At 38.6% G+C, this 18264-nt stretch overlaps 1 protein-coding gene across 5 annotated transcripts in view; it reads left to right on the plus strand.

Annotated features, from left to right (window-relative positions):
- Positions 1-18264, plus strand: part of LOC148059707 (dedicator of cytokinesis protein 3-like) — a 50212-nt gene that overhangs the window by 24587 nt on the left and 7361 nt on the right. For 3 of the 5 annotated variants that reach the window (XM_087780772.1, XM_087780773.1, XM_087780774.1), the window contains exons 14-41: positions 776-901; positions 2279-2403; positions 2521-2683; positions 2816-2922; positions 4133-4304; positions 4370-4467; positions 5852-5935; positions 6003-6103; positions 6175-6256; positions 7137-7307; positions 7766-7958; positions 8024-8151; positions 8220-8366; positions 8439-8537; positions 8600-8694; positions 9925-10000; positions 10092-10192; positions 10267-10325; positions 11258-11406; positions 11503-11588; positions 11662-11688; positions 11752-11847; positions 11912-11972; positions 12039-12132; positions 13608-13756; positions 15044-15322; positions 15454-15595; positions 15720-15886. In XM_087780772.1, the coding sequence (XP_087636898.1) occupies positions 776-901; positions 2279-2403; positions 2521-2683; positions 2816-2922; positions 4133-4304; positions 4370-4467; positions 5852-5935; positions 6003-6103; positions 6175-6256; positions 7137-7307; positions 7766-7958; positions 8024-8151; positions 8220-8366; positions 8439-8537; positions 8600-8694; positions 9925-10000; positions 10092-10192; positions 10267-10325; positions 11258-11406; positions 11503-11588; positions 11662-11688; positions 11752-11847; positions 11912-11972; positions 12039-12132; positions 13608-13756; positions 15044-15322; positions 15454-15595; positions 15720-15886 (3377 nt within the window). The remainder of the gene's footprint in view (positions 1-775; positions 902-2278; positions 2404-2520; positions 2684-2815; positions 2923-4132; positions 4305-4369; positions 4468-5851; positions 5936-6002; positions 6104-6174; positions 6257-7136; positions 7308-7765; positions 7959-8023; positions 8152-8219; positions 8367-8438; positions 8538-8599; positions 8695-9924; positions 10001-10091; positions 10193-10266; positions 10326-11257; positions 11407-11502; positions 11589-11661; positions 11689-11751; positions 11848-11911; positions 11973-12038; positions 12133-13607; positions 13757-15043; positions 15323-15453; positions 15596-15719; positions 15887-18264) is intronic. The other 2 variants (XM_087780775.1, XM_087780776.1) reach the window with 1 other exon arrangement.

The following is an 18264-nucleotide window of genomic DNA, read 5'->3' on the forward strand; positions in this document are numbered from 1 at the left end:
TAGACAAAATAAATAAATTTTTTGGACTACATTTGACTCCCAATCGATTATACAGGGAACGATTTAGAGTATATTCGTACCATCCAAACTAAGACGACAAACAAACAAACATCTGTCATGAAGAACATGTTGTCGAGAGCTTACGACAAACAATAATTTATTCCTTGTTTTTTTTGGGATATACTGCGTTTGAATTCGCTCAAAATGTGCCATTTGTGCTGTTGCACATTAATATTAAACGCGGGCCATTAAATCCGTTTACCTGCCACCACGACACATAAAATATTCATTTGAAAGGCTTCAATAAACACACGTCGTTTCATCTTCCGCCGTAAACAAAATAACAAGACTGCGGGTTATTCTCACCCAGGTATTTATTTTTTAATAATAATAACAAAACTAACTACACCGTCTTTATATAGTTATTGATAATTCATCACTTAAAGTTTTGTAAAAATGATCAAACATTTTGGTGTTTAAAATGATTATTTTTTAACTAATATATATGATATATAAGTTAATCTTATATAATATATATATGTTAATATGTTGGTTATTAAATAAGGTTTTAATTGATTGATTTATTGATGTGACAACCGGCGCTAGATCATCCTGGTGTTCAAGTTCAAAACACCTCGTCCTCCTTATTCTAACTAACGTCGCTTTCTTGATCAGTTTCACTGTCCTCTGACCGGCGCTCGCACCTTCTCACTTGCCCTCTCCCCCTTTTCTACCAACCCTCCTCCCCCCCCGCACTCTGACCCCTACCTCGCAGGCCTCATCATTTCCTTGCAGCTGCTGAGGGGTGAGCTGGAGCAGATCCGACGTGAGAACCAGGCTGTTTTCAACCGGGCGCTGGCACTCACACGCAAACTGGGTTTCCCAGATGTCATCCTGCCAGGTGAGGAGGGGGTGGATGTGAGCTGGTGGTGGTGGTGGTGGGGGGGGGGGTCAGGTTAATGGCGACAGAAAGGTCCAGCAAAGCGAAGGAGGAGGACCTGAGGGCCAGATGGCGTGGAGGAATGGAAACAGAGGAAGGTCAGGGATCAGGTTGCAGAGGATGTGGATGAGAGGGAGAGAAGGGAATATCAGGTGGAAGGGGAACCGGAAACACTCCGGGATGAAGTGCTTTCCTAAGCTGGAGAAGACATTCTCCTCCACTGTCTTAAATCATGGATGGTTAGTTAACCCCTGCCCTCACAATAAAACAACATGTTGATGAGGGTCAGCTCTTCTAAATCAGACACCATGGTTGTCATTAGGAAAAAATATTTGTGATAAAGTACATCATGTACCTTCACCTTGTGTCCACCATTATTTCCTTTTTTAGCATTTTAAGTATCAATAAGAGTTGGATTACTTGGCGGCAGTAGCCGGCTTGAACTTACTCGCACAACAGGGAGAAAATAATACGCCTCACACAGTGACCAATTCTTCAACAGATTCAAAGATCCAGATGGATATTTGGAACATCCAAGCAGCAGCTGTTAGAAAGACGAGTCCTATGTAGCCTTCCGAAATACAGATGGTAATTCGGAACATCAACATAATAAGTAATCTTTCTTATTATAGAAATGTTTACATAAGATGCTGGGACGGTTGTCTGTGACCAAAAGTACATTTTTATGAAGTAAAATGGTTTTAATTTGACAAAACACACAATGCAATTCGCCTTAATGAGTTATTTAGTTGCATATTTATTTTCAATGTCATAGATTTTTATAAAAAATACAAAGTTATAGAGGAACTTTGGATATAATAAAGATGGTCGGGCCGAGCTCTCCTTTGTATCGTTGCATATACATTTCTATAAGAATCCTCACATTAATTTCTCACCCCAGTAAACCTCACTAGCTTGAAATATCTCCCTATATCACTCAACAGTGTGACTCACGTCCCTAAGGAAATCACTTGGATATAAATAACTATAATCTGTTGTTTTTTTCTTCTTATATAAATAACTGTAATATCTTCCTTCGGCTGTAGCGGCAGATATTTATCCCATTAAAAACTGACCTCGCAAAAAAAGGTGCTCGGACGGACGTGTGCAGCTCGGCGGGGTCACCGCTCGCTGACAGGAACAATGATGAGTGGAGCACATCTTAGCGACCCCGAGTGCGTTCTGCACGGCGGCTTAATTTATGTCGACCGCCGCACTTCATCCGCAGAGCTGTGGCTGACACGTATATTACAACTTATTAGCGTCAAAAAGCACAAGCCGGGCAGATGTTCTTGACTCTTGAGCAGAATCAAACTTTTTTTTTCGACCGGTTTTCAGGTGATAATCGCAACGACCTGTACCTGACCCTGGAGAGAGGGGAGTTCGAGAGGGGCGGCAAGAGCGTCCAAAAGAACATCGAAGTCACCCTCTATGTCCTCTACGCTGACGGGGACACACTCAAAGTATGAGTTGGAGATTAGTCATGTGGAAGATCATCACCGCATGAGTCATAAAAAACTTTTCAGCTCACGGACAAAGAGAGAGAGGAAAAAAAAAAAAATGTTTGCTTGTGTTCTCAGGATTGCATCAGCTTAGGTTGCGGGGAGCCCAACACCAGCGACTATCGCTCCTTTGTCCTCTACCACAACAACAGCCCTCGCTGGAGCGAGATGGTCAAGCTGCCCATTCCCATAGATCGTTTCAGAGGCTCCCACCTACGCTTCGAGTTCAGACACTGCTCCAGTGAGTCAATAATGCAGCACGGTGGCTCTCACGCCTCATAACACGACTTTATTACAACGTTGGAATCATACGACGGGGTTTGCTTGTGTGCGGCATGAGAGCGTGATTCACTAAAATGATCTTTCCTCGCAGCGAAAGATAAAGGAGAGAAGAAACTGTTTGGCTTCGCGTTCACTCCGCTTATGAGGGAGGACGGAACCACGCTGTCGGACGAGATCCATGAGCTCTATGTTTACAAGGTAACTGGAGTTATTTAGGTCTTCCATCAAAGACAGTTTGTCTTTTAGCTTCACTTTTTACTTAAATAAAGGAAAAATACCTGCAGGTACCATCTTGTTGTGGAAATTCCAACTCCAAACTCCAATTAAAGTCGAAAACACAGCAAGAATGTCAGCAAAAGACTTCTACAAAAAAAAGTTGAAACATTGTTTTTTTCTCCATTTTTTAGTTTTTTATTGAAATGGGTTCAACTTAGGAAACAAATGCAAAATAAGTTGCAAAATGTTGAATGCAAAATGTTGAAGTAGTAATCTTAATATTAAAGCCATTTTAGGAAAAACAAAATGACAGCAAAAGACTTGTACAGCAGCTACCAAATAAAAAGTTGAATATTTTTTTTGCTTTTTCCATGTTTTTTTTTATAATCAGGAAACAAATGTAAAGGTAGTTGCACAATCCTGATATTAAAGCTATTTGAACAAAATAAAAATTGCAGGAATGTCAGAAAATACTTTTACAGCAGCTACCAAACAAAAAAGTTATTTTTTTTCATTTTTTGGTTTCTTGAAAATGTAGTCTTAAATTTCCCTTTTTTTTAAATTCTGAAATATCCCAATAGAAGTGATAAAAATGGTAGGAAAATGTAAACAACATCTTGTTGCTTGTCTTATTGCAAAATTATATTGCTAAATGTTTGGAAAGGCAAAATATTGCTTTTAAATCTTCTGTTTTCTGATCAGTCACGATGAACGCTGGCAGGGAAGTGAAACTACTTGCATAATTTTGTACTGAAATTACACCCATGTTAATGAAAACAAAATGGCTAAATAAACAGTTTAATCAATCAACAATGTCTGAATTGTCAGATGGCGTTAAAATCATAAACAGAGTAAAATTCTTAGTGATAACCAAACTGTAAATGTACAGTTTGTACATATTTGAAAAAACATATTTCTTCACACAGACAAAATGTAGTTATTATACCTTTTAGTACGACTTACATCCCCATGGATATAAGAATACAGTGTAATAATTTTACTGAAACTAAAAGAAATGAATTCCTCTTATGGTTTGATGTCTTCTGTTCAGTCCTGGAAAGGATCCGGTTCTTTTGTCCGTTCATGAGACCGAAACCTTTTTTCCTTGGGTCTCAAGTTACGGCTCAATAAGGCCATCGATCAATCAGTCCTCGCTGACCTCTCTGAATTAACAATCCTATCTCCAACGCAGTGCGACGAGAACGCCACCTTCAGCAACCAGGGCCTCTACCTGAGCCTGCCCTGCTGCAAGGAGGACTTCAACAGCTGCCCGAACCTGCCCGCCAACCTTCCTTTCCAGAGGAGCCCGAAGGAGACGTTCTGGGTCTCCACGATTCTCTGCTCCACCAAGCTCACTCAGAACGGTATCTGCCACTCCGATTATAGTCTATCACGGAACATACCTGACGTCTAATGATCTCGTTTGCAGTGGACCTGTTGGCTCTCCTGAACTGGAAGGCTCACCCGGACCGAGTTCTGGACATCCTGGGCCGGTTGCGTCAGATCAGCGGAGAAGAAATAGTCAAGGTGTGTGATCCAAGGTTATTCCGAAAAAGGTGACATTAGTTTAATTTAGATACTGTTGTATCACACCAGGATCTTTTTTTCCCTAACTGACATGATGCCTTTGAGCAAGACTCAGGGCGTTTGTCTGCTAACAGGCTACGATAACCAGGAGCAAGATTTCATCATGAGGAAATGATTATAGCTGGAAGTTTAGTTTCAAAGATTTATGAGACAAAACTGGCTGGTTTGTTGTTAATCCTTCAGTGGTTTAAAGAGATAACAATGCTGTGCTATTATGCAGTACAACCTGTCAAGTATCCTAGCTACACAAACTAACATATACATCCCTTATTCCCTGATTTATTTATGTATGTTCAGTTAAAATGCTGTTTTTTATCGACTATTTATTCCCAACGTGTGATCGCGAAAAAAAGGAGCATTTAGTTCCTTGGTACTGGTTGACTGGAGCTAGCACGTTTTGGAACATGCTAGCTCTGACAAGAGTATTGACCAATATAAAAAATCCTTTTCTTCACTGGACTTTATAGATTTTTATTTTGTCTGTCAAAGAGTTTTTTTTAAATTTATTTTGTATTGTATAGAATTATGTATATTTTAAGACTGACAATGATGATAAGCCTGTGGTGACAGAGACTTAAGGCCTCATAAAAGGTGTTTAGGGACGCAAATGGCCCCCGGGCCACACTGGAACACGGATCTACATCGCCGAAACGCTAGAAGAAAATTCTTACTATCATCGTAGAGACATTGGGCACTCTTGGGAAAGGTGTATAAGAGAGTAAGAAGATTTTTTTAAGTAATAAATAAAATAAATAAATTAAGAAAATCAACAAGTTTATGGTTTCCAAGATATAGATTTTATTCCATCCTGACGTTCCTGGATCATTAATACCACAAAACAAAACAAGGAATTGTGCTGTGTCTCAAATCGCATACTTCTCTTAGTATACTAGGAGTTAGTATGCATCAGGATAGTGTACATACTAACTAGTACGCAAATTCTCCACAGATAGTATGTCTCAAATCAAACACTGTCGCTACACACTAACCTCAAATGACTCGACAGCTTCTTCTTCTACTTCTATTTAACAACGATTTCAACCAGCTGTTTGTACTAAATTTCGCATACTAAGAATTGAGACCCACTTACTCACTAAAAATAGACTTTGAATACGCTAGTATGCGATTTGAGACACAGTACTTGTGTATTATGTTTAACAGGTCATATTTTTGTTAGAGACAACGCTCATATTTATCCTAAGAAAATACTTTCTTTCCACTGAAGCACATCTTAAGAACACTTGTGTCTGGGCTTCACTTAAACGTTCACGCTCATCAATTGTCTTGAAACGACAGCTCAGTCTTGTTCCTCTTCTTCTCTTAGTTTCTGCGAGACGTCCTGGACACTCTCTTCTGTCTCTTGGACGACAACACTGACAAGTATGGGCCGCTGGTTTTCCAGGCACTGGTAGGACGAATGAAAAGAGTTCCCTCCCTCTGAACACACCGCGGTTCTGATGCGTCTGTGCTCGCAGGTGTTCATCATCAACCTGCTCAGGGACAGTCGATTCCAGAACTTCAGACCCGTCATGGACGCCTACATCCAGAACCACTTCGCCGGGGCGCTCGCGTACAAGTAAGGGCGGCGTTTGCACCGACACATGACGCGGCAACATGGTTGAACGATCCGTCTTGTCGGGTTTGCAGAGAGCTGATCCGATGTCTGAAGTGGTACATGGATCGCTCGGCAGAGGTCGTCCGCCAAGATCACATCCAGGAGGCCATGAGGGTAAATATCAGAGCAATGACCAGATGAACTTACACATGGTCCAGATCTGAAGGTTCCTCTAGTTAGCAGTTGTTCTCCTGCTCTTCAGAGAAAGTGAGCTTAATTTTTTGGGGGGCAAAATGTTCTTTATAATAAGGTTTATGATACAATTCAACCACTTATATAATATCTTTTTAATCTAAATATGAAGAATTAAATTATGTATATTTTATGTAGTCTAATCTTCTAGGCTCCCAAAAAGTTTTAGATCAGCAATAAACTTAAAAGATTACAATTTGGTTTAATATTTGAAAAAGACTTTTACAGACTTGCAAAGTAATACCTAATTTCATATGTAATCAAAATTTGAAAGGGCCAATATTTCTATCAGATACCAATCGCTTTTAAATTAGTAGGAAATAAAACAACATGTATAAAATTGCCATGACATTATATATAATATATTATATATTTATCACTGATGTAAGGAGGAGTCTGACCATAAATAGCTCTGAAAGTAAGAACCAGAATTTTAAAATTGATCCTGAAAGAAACTGGCAGCCAGTGCAGAGTTTTAAGGATCCTGGAAAATGCGAGTTCTTCTACTAGAGCGGGTCAGAATTCTCACTGCAGAGTTTTGTATTAACTGCTTATCCGGTTTTAACTTAAACAAAAAAAATATTTTCTAATTTGTGTAAAAGGAAAATAATAAAAAGGATTTAGGAAAAGAAACAAAAAGGATCCTCAAAATAAAAAGGATTATGTAGAAATTAGCTAAAATTCCAAAGGGAGCAGCCTGCATTAATAGAGTCAAAGGACCCCAGGGGCCCCATGGTGGCCAGGTCTACTCTGGATGAAGATTCTTTTAATTCTTTTTTGTTTAATTTGGCATCATCCGCAGGCTCTGGAGTATCTCTTTAAGTTCATCGTCCAGTCTCGTATTCTGTACTCGAGAGCCACATGTGGGATGGAGGAGGAGCAGTTTCGGGCGAGCATTCAAGAGCTGTTCCAGTCCATTCGGTTCGTTCTGAGTCTGGACAGCCGCAGTTCGGAGAACCTGGTCTTCACCCAGGTCAGTCCTGAAAAAAGCATCAGCGTCTTCACTCCACATCCATTCAGTGCTTTATTTATCTGTTGATTTTTTTTGTTGTTGTTGTTGTATTATTTGTCCTCATGAATTTGTTTTGTTGATTCTTTATTTGTGTTCTCCTCATACTTATCGTCACCTCCACACGTGCTGTTGCCCCCTCCTCATCTCGGACAGTGTAGGGGGGGTGATCAGCTGCATGTCCGTCGCTGTCCTCCATCGCAGTAAGTCATAGCGCCCCCCTGTGTCGGTACCCCAGTCCAGCAGATGATGCTGCAGAGAGAGGAAAAAAAAACACTTGCATCATTTTTGCGATTGAATATAATCGTCTTTTTTTGATTCCAAAATAATTGAAAGTTAGATCTGTCATTGTGTCACTGCGAGTGAAGCTCATCCGTCAATCAATCGGTTCCGGTGCCTTTTTTTTTCTTCCCCGCCCTCAGGCTGCGCTGCTGAACAGCTTCCCCGACATCTTTGATGAGCTGCTGCAGATGTTCACCGTTCAGGAGGTGGCGGAGTATGTCAGGGGCACCCTGGGGAGCATGCCCAGCACGGTGGACATCGGCCAGTCCATGGATGTGGTCAAGCTGCAGTCCATCGCTCGGACGGTGGAGAGCCGCCTCTTCATCTTCCCTGGTGAGAAAAAAAGCTTTTTTTGATATTAAAAAACTGCAGCTAATGATGTTTTGTCGGGTGCGCAGAGTCTCGCAGTATTTTGCTGCCTGTCGTCCTGCATCACATCCACCTTCATCTACGGCAGCAGAGAGAGCTCCTCATCTGCTCGGGGATCCTCGGGAGCATCTTCTCCATCATCAAGACCAGCTCGATGGTACCGCAGTTTTCTTTTTTTTCCGATGCTAAACTTAGCGACGCGCTGAACCGACCGCCATCCTTTAGGAATCCTCAGTTCACGAGGAGGTGGAGATGATGGTTGAAAGCCTCCTGGATGTGCTGCTGCAGACTCTGCTGTCCATCATGAGCAAGTCCCACTCTGTGGAAACGTCACGAGGACAACGCTGCCCCCAGTGCACGGCAGAGATCACCGTAAGGAGCCATTAGCTCCAAAGAGTCTCCACTTCCAGTCTCACCTGTGAATGTCCGAATGCTTCCATTCAGGGGGAATATGTTTCCTGCCTCCTCTCGCTGCTCCGACAGATGACCGAGCTCCACTTCCATCATCTTCTCAACAACTTTCACAGCAAAGAGGAGCTGAAGGTTAGAAGAGATGCTCTGTGTTGTTCTGCTCGCCGCCGCTCACTTTCCACACGTGTTCGCAGGAGTTCCTGTTGAAGATCTTCTGTGTTTTCCGTAATTTGATGAAGCTGACCATCTTCCCCCGGGACTGGAGCGTAATGAGGCTTCTGACTAGTCAGTGAGTCTGGTTTTGGTTTTCCTCTCGAGGCTCAAAAAATGAATGTGTACTTTTTCTACATTATTTCCTTAGTTTCCTGCACAAAATGAGAATAAATTTCACTATAAATAATTAAATGCAACTTATTATTCTTGACAAATAATGTTTTTTCAATATAACAAAAAATCAATTTGGTGCACAATACAAAGTAAAGTTAAAATCTTTATTTGTTTGTTTTGTGGCAACATTTTACTCCTAAATATGAGCTTCCTCTGTTGCAGTGCTTTATGGGACTTGCCAGTTCGGAATGTTTGACGACGAGTTTTAAAGATAACCAAAATGATTTCAAGTCTATCTATTTGTAAAGAAATATTTTATGAATAAGATGTTTTAAAAAAAATAAAAATAATATTTAATTAATTTTTAATAAAAATAAAAGTTCCTGTTCTTTAAAAAAGGTGGTATAATATGCTAAATGAATAACTAAATTAGGCATTGGTTGTATATTTGTCCCTTTTTTTTATTTTATGTTTTTAAATAAATCTTACCCCTTTTTTATCTAAAAGGCCACATTTTAAAATGATTCATATTTGAACTGAATATATTTTCAGAGTGGAAAAAAAATATATGCAAAGGTTTAAACTTGTGTTTATTTTACATTTTACTGGTGATTTTCAAGAAAAGATTCACTAGTACAAAACTAACTCGAGCGAATGATTAGCTGTTAAAAAGATAAGGACAGGATAATAACATTAACATGACATTTGGTCAAATATTTAACAGCCAGTCTGTGGGAAGAAAAAAAGCGACAATCTGGCACATGTAATTATGATGTCAACTCGTGGGTCTGATCTCTACTCGGAGGCCCAATAAAACATAAATGTTCATTTAAAACATTTAACTTCCTTAACTTTTAATGTCTTTCTAAAAGCTTCATTTTAAAATCACTTGTGTTTGTTGTCAACATTTGAGCCTGCTTAGTGAGACCCGTCAACACTCCATCAAGTCACACACCTAAAGTGTCCGTCCCTCATCTCTACTGTCCGTCACACAGGAGTCTCTTTGACCTCTGGGTCACAACAAGCCGTCACAGCCCTGCTAGCATACGAGACTGACGCGAGTAGCTAGCCGTCCGTCACAGTATCAGATTCCCCAAATACCCCTGAGCGCCGCTCGCTGGCAGCGATTTATTTTTGGCAGCTCGGGTGTTTTTGAAGATGACATTGTAATTGTTTGTTGTGCTCTTTGCAGCATCATCGTCGTGACAACGCAGTTTCTGTCCCCGGCGCTGCACAAGAACTTCTCAGAAGCAGATTTTGACTTCAAGGTGCGTCTCTGGCAGGGACCCTGAAGGGACAATCTTTCGCTTTCAAGCCGTCGCCGCCGTTTCATTCATTGTGTTTCCGATTGCATTCCAGGTGTGGAACTCATTTTTCAGCCTCACTGTGCTCTACATCAACCAGCCCAGTCTGCAGCTGGAGGCCCTCGGCCCTGGGAAGAGAAAGAAAACCCTTGACAAGTAAAATAAAAAAAACTCACATGAATGAAGCCAAAGAATCTTAAAACATGACTTTTTCACTTCACTTTTTATAGACACGGAGACATGAGGGTCATGATGGCCTACGAGCTCTTCGGCATGTGGCAGAAATTAGGTAAGACATTAACAATTATATCACTATAACTAATGTGAAAATCCAACTCTCCTTTATAAAGTTTTCTCCCGTCTAAAATCTCGGCGAACGAGAGGTTACGAGAGCAGAGTCCAGTATGACGTAATTATCGCTTAACGGCAAATAAAAGGAGCAAAGTGCAATATAAGGAGCATAGATCAAATGAAATAACACAAACATAATAACATAAAAAAAGAATAACAGCATCTCTTCTTACTGCTCCTGTTCCGAGGCCCTGAGTCTATTAGTGTTGCATCTGGGGAGGAGCATCCATGCACTCCATCTGTGCTCCTTGCACAGATAACTTCTGCTTTGTTTATTCAAAAAAATCCTTGGAGGTGGAGGTGTAAATATTTATTAATTCATATTTATTATTAATTAAAAGAGGGTTTTGTACAAAGTGACCCAGTGTTCCTCCAGTGCTCCTCTAGTATGACCTGATCATTTCTTGGTTGGTGCAATTAAAATAGTCAAGGAAACACTTTCCAATAATGTATGGATCACGGTAGAAATCCTCTGAAAACAACTCGTTGTAATGATGAGTTAACTGAGGGGGAGTGAGATGAAGGAAGATAAGTTGTTTGGAACGTGAATCGTAGAGAAAATTGGTTGGAAAGTTGTTTCCTTTTTTTTCTGAAAAGGATAATTGGGCAGTAATTATTTTTCATTTTTTCCTCTTCCTGTTTTGTCAAAAACCTGCTTTAGCACTATTAAATTCAGCTCTTACTAAAAAACTGTTTCAAGCCTAGACATTGTCAGGCCAGGACGGAAAAAGACCATTATCATTATCATTCGCTATCTCACGTCGTTGAGTTATTTTAGTGTTATACAAGTTGAAAATTCAATTTATGCATCTAAAGAAATCAAAATAAACCCAAATGACTGACATATAATTACAATATCTTTCCATCAAGGTGACAACAAGCCCCACTTCATCCCCGGAATGATGGGTCCCTTCCTGGGAGTCACACTCGTCCCCCAAACAGAAGTCCGAAACATAATGATCCCCATATTCCACGACATGATGGACTGGGAGCAGAGGAAAAATGGCAACTTCAAACAGGTCGGAGTGACATTGATACATGTTCGAAAAAAAAAAAGAAAAACGGTGTTTCTTGCGTAACAGATTTTGGTTTAACCGTGTGTGTTCTGTGTGTAGGTGGAGGCAGAGCTGATGGATAAGCTGGACAGCATGGTGTCAGATGGGAAAGGCGATGATAACCACAGAGAGCTCTTCAGCCTTTTGTGAGCGTCAAACATGTCATGTTTTTCTGTGCTCAGAACTAATGTGTTCCTGCTCTTTTTTTTCCCACGACAGAACTCAACTTTTTGGTCCTTATCCAAGGTGAGAATACTTTAAACTTGTTGGGGGTTTGCTGCTAATCGCCTTTTTTTCCCCCCGAGTTAGCTTGCTGGAGAAAATCGAGCAGGAGACTTGGAGGGAGACGGGAATCTCCTTTGTAACGTCGGTGACAAGACTTGTGGAGCGACTGCTGGATTACAGGTTCGTTTAAAGGAGAAAACCTGTCCATACCTATAAATAAATCTCTTTTAACGATTTTTTTTAGGGATTGCATGAAGGGAGACGAGATGGAGAACAAGAAAATGGGGGGTTCGGTTAACCTCATGGTGAGAAAACCACTTTTTTTCTTTTTGAAGATGATCAATCATCATCTTTGCTCCCAACTGTTCCAGAACTTTTACAAGTCGGAGGTGAACAAGGAGGATATGTACATCCGCTACATCCACAAACTGTCTGACCTGCATCTGCAAGCGGAAGACTTCACAGGTTTGTTTTTCAAATAGCTATTACTGTGGACCCACACGGTTCATTTAAAGGTAGGGTAGGTGATATGTTATCCACATGCACACTTGCAGCTCAATCTGGTGATGTGTCAATCAAATCAAGTGCACATTATGTGCTTTAGGTAGAAATCTAAACAGAGTGAGTTTGAATTCAAAATATCAGCTTGCTCACAACGTTTTGAGGAATATCTATCCCACATTTAAACCAAAGTTTCAAAAGAGGTTTCAACTGTTTAAAACAAACATACATTTAAACGCCAGCGATGAAACACTGCCTGGAAAAATGACTAAATGAACTGCAACGATATTTTCATAATAATTGATTTATATTTTTGTAGTTATAGCGATTCAAAATGGCTGCTAGGTTTTGGTTGTTTTTCTTCCATCCAGTTTGTCCAAATAATATCATTTTAATCCAGTTGCATCAACATTCAGTCGTAACAAAGGCGGTTGATTGGAGACGGAGACGAGTCTCTTTAGTGCCGATTCATTATCATGACGAAGAATTACAAAGAGTATAGATTTAGACCGATCTGAGTCGGACCCGTCAAAATGACCTTTTTCTTAGTTTAACCAACACTTTGTACAACATATAATTACATTTATATATATATTGTCAACATTAACGGATCATATTCAATTTTCAACATCATCAAGGCAATATATACTTAATTATTTTTTTTATATTATGTAGAAAATGTAAATTGTTGAGATCTATGGTAACATAAACCTTTTTTACGGTTTTATTTCATGTAAGTAAATTAAAAATATAAATATTTAAGGGTTCATATTTTATATTTCTCTCAAATTAAGGATTGTTTTATAGTAATACATTAACCTGAAGCACCCATCTGTTGGATTGAAAAATATATTTCTGGTTCCGTCCAGTGCCGGAATAGTATATCTGTAATGTTTAAAATTCTATTCGTGTATTTTTTTCTGAAACAAGAGGAATGATCCTGGTAAGTTTAAAAAATGTCTCAGTACATTTGAATACATTGAGTACATTGAGTACAACTGAAAACATTGTCTCTGACGAACAAAGTTACTCAGTGAAGAGCATCATTAAAATAATAGCTATGGAGTTGTACTATGCTTCAAAATTGTTTAAATGGAAATGTCATCACATAAATATAAGATAAAATAATAATAGTATCAAAATGATACGTATTGTATTTTTAAAAAAAAAGTTGTGTTCTCTCCGCATCTGAAAGGGTCTCTTTTTTAATGAAAATGTATTATTTAAGTATCATTCTTGACTCCAAAATATCATTTAAAAGGGATTTTCTGCACCATCAAATTTTTATGTTTTGGCCAAGAGTCCCGACAGATTATGTCACACACCATCTGCTTAGTAAAAGTGCTGCTAATGTCCAGAAGATATGAGATCATTTAAAAAAAAAAAAGTGTTTAACATCTGTGAGGAACAGCATCTCATGCGTGATTGCGCAACCACAGAGGCGGCCTTCACGCTGCTGCTGTACTGGGAGCTGCTCCAGTGGGAGGACCGACCTCTCCGGGACTTCCTGCACTATCCCTGCCAGAGCGAGTGGCAGCGGAAGGAGAACCTGAGCCGCAAGATCCTGCATTACTTCAACAAGGGCAAGGTGAGAGACTCCCGCTGCTTCTTTGATGGTTAAAAAAAAAAGATAATAAAAATACTAATATCGCTGTTTTGCTTTAGACCTTGAAATTATTATTTGTTTTACCAGAGATTACAGATGAACGACAGGATACCAGCTTTATCCTTTTCATCAAGATTAGGTCAAATGTCCTCTAAAATTTGATTTAGTTGCCATAATCCCTCCTCCTTGGCTGGTATTCATCCGTTAAATTCACTTAGTGGAGTGATGCCTGTGAAGCCCCCGGAGACCACCCGTTTACATCCAGGCTTTCTCTTGGTCTCGCCTTAATGTCTCTTCTTCTCTACCACCCCTGGATTGATCATCATCAAATGCCCTTTTTTCAAGATGATTGAGAATTTTAGTTCTTGTCTTTATTCTTATTTGGTAAAAGTGTTTTAGAAATATTTAGCATACATTCAGATACAGCAGTTTAGATATTATTACATGTTTACATTACTCTGGAATGAGCTAAAATCATACTGTAATTAGAAAGATAGATGGATGGATGGATGGATGGATGGATGGATGGACTAAAAGTAAATCTCAGACCTGAGGTAATGCCGTAGATTGATCTAATTTTCATTTCTGGAAAATATGTGCAACAAGTTTTACAACTTGTATTTATTTGTACAGTATATATACAATATTAGGTGTGTCTCTATGTGTGCCTCTTTGATCTAAATATATTTAAAACCCCAAAAGTCTCGACAAATATAATTAAAATGAAGAATACTGATCTCTAAGTGAAAGTTTTTTGGGGGAAGAAAACTCCATCAATGGAAAGGGGGCACAAAGAAACCCCCCATTTTCATGGTGAAAAATTGAATAAAATTGTGGGGGAAGATTGGAAAGTTTACTTCCATTTATATCCATAATAATAATAATAATAATAAAAAATGAAATATTCAGTATTTTAAGTACAAATAAGCATGTCTTGTTTTAGATTAATCCAAGCATTAACAAGGTCAAGCAAGTGTCTATAAATGATTCTAGCAAAAGTGAAAGATAGTTTAAGACTAATATTAATTATTATTTTTTTATTTTAAATGCCACTTCTCAGGTGTGACTTTAGGAAATGTACACTATGTTTTACACTAGTAGTAACTTAATGTATCTAGCAAAATGGTTTATTTTACTTACTTACCAACTAACATTTAGAGCTCCCTGTTTTGTGAAAAATTCTTTGAAATTAATCAGATATACTATCAAATAAATGAATAAAGCAACAACTAATTTATATTTTTTCCAACAATGTTTCTCCCATGACAGTGTTGGGAGTATGGAATCTCACTGTGCCGCGAGCTGGCGTTCCAATATGAGACCTTATACGATTACCAGAGCCTCAGCTGGATCCGGGTGAGTCGAATCAACCTTCTTAACCCTCTGTGTTCGCTCGAGAAAACCACTTTCTTATCACTCAAACGTCGCTCTTTGGCACGTCAGAAAATGGAGGCTGCGTACTACGACAACATCATCGAGCAGCAGAGGATCGAACCAGAGTTCTTCAGAATGGGATTTTACGGCAGGAAGTTTCCGTTCTTTCTCAGGGTAAGACTTTTTCACGCTGCTTCTAAATAGATTACTAACATGAAGGTCAATAAATAGACCTTCAGTGGATCAGTATATATATAAATATACGGACTTAAAGATCGTTTATTTGGAACCTTTCTCCTCCTTAGAACAAGGAGTTTGTCTGTCGTGGTTATGACTACGAAAGGCTGGAGGACTTCCAGCAAAGGATGCTGGGAGAATTCCCACAAGCTATTGCCATGCAGCATCCAAACCAACCCGACGACACCATCCTGCAGAGTGACGCTCAGTGTATCCTTCTTCTGTTACAGTCCCTTCTTTTTGCAACTACAACCTCTGATACCATGTAGTTTCTCAACACTTGGAAGCGACTCCTCTCATTCCCGTCTGTGAATCCTTGACACTTGACTTTCAGACTTGCAGATCTATGCGGTGACTCCGGTGTCAGACATTTCTGATGTGCCTCAACTGGAGCGAGTGCCTGAAAGGATCAAGAGCTTTTACCGCATAAACAATGTCACCCGCTTCCACTATGACAGGCCTTTCCACAAGGGACCGAAAGACCGTGAGAACGAGTTCAGGGTAAGTTGAAAGTTAAAATGTCGCACTGTGCGTGTTTTGATACTCGTGAGACTGGAGAATAAACAGAAGTTCAAATGTGAAAAAAACAACTTCTATTTAGTCTTTTTAATTTAAAAATCTAGCCCTTCTTGATTGTGTTAAAATCAATTCTATCTCGATGTAAACATCCCTATTTTCAAAATCTATTTTTTTTTAAATTCTGCTTAGCTAATATTTCTCTATTTTCTATTGCGTTCCCTCTCACTAGAATTAAAATTTCACTTATTTAAAAATATTTGTTTTCAAATAAAACTGATTTTTATTAGTCTTTCAACATTAAGATAACTTGCACTGTACTAACTTCTTTCTTAAGATTTGAAAAAAAGGCCTTAATTGGCATTAAAATGTTATAAATAACCCATCAAAATGTGAACACATGATACGTAAGATATTAAGTTTCATTTCAGATCTTAAATAATTTGGTAATATAAATAATAAAAAGATAAGATAAGATAATTTTTAGATAGAAAAATAGTAAAAAAGACCGAAAAGAAGTAGAGATTGTCACTAATCACAATAGAAGAACTAACAAATAATAGTTCCAAAAATAACTGTTTTTCCATCATCCAAAATGTGTGTCCAACGTGTGTCCTTATTGTTTTATTATTTAAAAAACATTTGGGTCAAAATGTCCTTAAACATATGCAATTATTGTGTTGTTTTTTAATTTAGATATTTTTTATTTAGGTTGATTAAATTTCAAATGGCGTTAAATACGTCTTGAATGTAACTGGTCTGTTGCTTTAGATAGCCTGAAAAGGGGCCGGAGCATGGTTTAGGAAGTAACAGCATCATCTAGTGGTCATATTGGTGCAGCTACAGCTACATATCTGTTTTGGTTCTTCAATAAACTTCATTTATTACATTGTGCTAAGATGGTTAATTATACGTTGTATCTAAAGTTGTTTTTCCATCATAAGTCGGTAAATTAAAATAATACTAACCATTCATTTTAATCATTATTCACATTTGTTAAGCATAATTTAAAGACTAAAAGTTAAATTTCTAGTAGAACCTGTGCTACAACGTTACTGTACTGTGTTATGTCACAAGCCTACGCTTGTTGTCTGCACATGTATCTCTCGTATGAATAACTGTGCTAAATGTTTTGAGAGCCAGCATCTTGAGTTGTGGCCCTGTGAGCCATCTAAGGTTAATATGTTAATCTAAATTACTCACTAGCGTGTGACTAACACCCTCAGCCAACAACACAATCTCAAATTGTTGTTTAATTCTTCTTTTTTTCCCCCCTCCTTCGTTTTTATGAATATTCATCTTGTAATGACTCACTCGCTGTGAAAATTGACAAACACTCGCTCTTGTCTCAGCTGCTGACACAGTAAATAAAAGGTTGCAAGTTGACGTAATTTATTTTCTACTAAAGTTTATTCTTGGTCTGCGTTTAAGGCGGAAGAGGAAGGAGGTGGACTAAGAATCATTAGTGAACTGTGGAAAGTGTCCAGAGTAAACCAATTAATTCTATTTTCATCCTGTTGAATCACTCTTAAATTTCTTTCCTGAACCGTATAGAGAAATAGCCGTGTCTTGACTACTGTAACCATTGTGTTCTCTCTGGGTCAATGCGACCCAAAGGCCAAAAAACAAACGTATTTGTGGTATCCCTTGTGTTATCTCTGGGTCAAGGTTAAGTAAAAATAGGTGGCCTACGGTAACTATTTTATTGTAGCGATAAAATACAATTTTCAGTCCTTGGCAGTTATTCAACATTTATCAAGTTTAATTACAGTTACAATGTAAAATAAATATATAATGAAACTTTATAATCTTGTAAAAACTCTAAAATGTTATTAGTAATTTTTACATATATCAAAAAAGCCAAGGTTTAGTCATGGACTTTTATTATTCTGTTTTTCTGCCATTTATTAGAATAATGTCTAGGTTGAGCTCCCTAGGTCAAGGTCAAGGTAATTTGTGGTGCAGGAAAAACAACAGTAGAAATACAGAAAATTGAAAATACAGAAAAACGATGACGTGACGCTTGTAATAAGAGTGACAATCTAAAGACAAAGAAATCAATCGGTAAAAACAATGGATAAAACCAAGTAAAATACTATATTGCTGTCAATTATTAATAACTGTGAAGTTATTCCGTCTAGATGGAAGCATTTTAAATTCAGGAGTCAAAGGATTTCTAGGATCGGAAAGAGCAAGTCTTGCTTTGTTCACTGGTTTTGCACAGAAGTGATGTCTGTGAGTGGAGTGCCAACAATTTTACGGCCCACTCTCACTATGCCCGGAATGATGTTGCGTTTTTTTCTGACCAGAAACCAGCAGATAAAACCAACTGTCCGGATAGATTCAATTTAATGTGTCCATGA

This window comes from Callionymus lyra, chromosome 19 (assembly GCF_982586985.1).
Source record: "Callionymus lyra chromosome 19, fCalLyr1.hap1.1, whole genome shotgun sequence".
Classification (NCBI taxonomy): domain Eukaryota; kingdom Metazoa; phylum Chordata; class Actinopteri; order Syngnathiformes; family Callionymidae; genus Callionymus; species Callionymus lyra.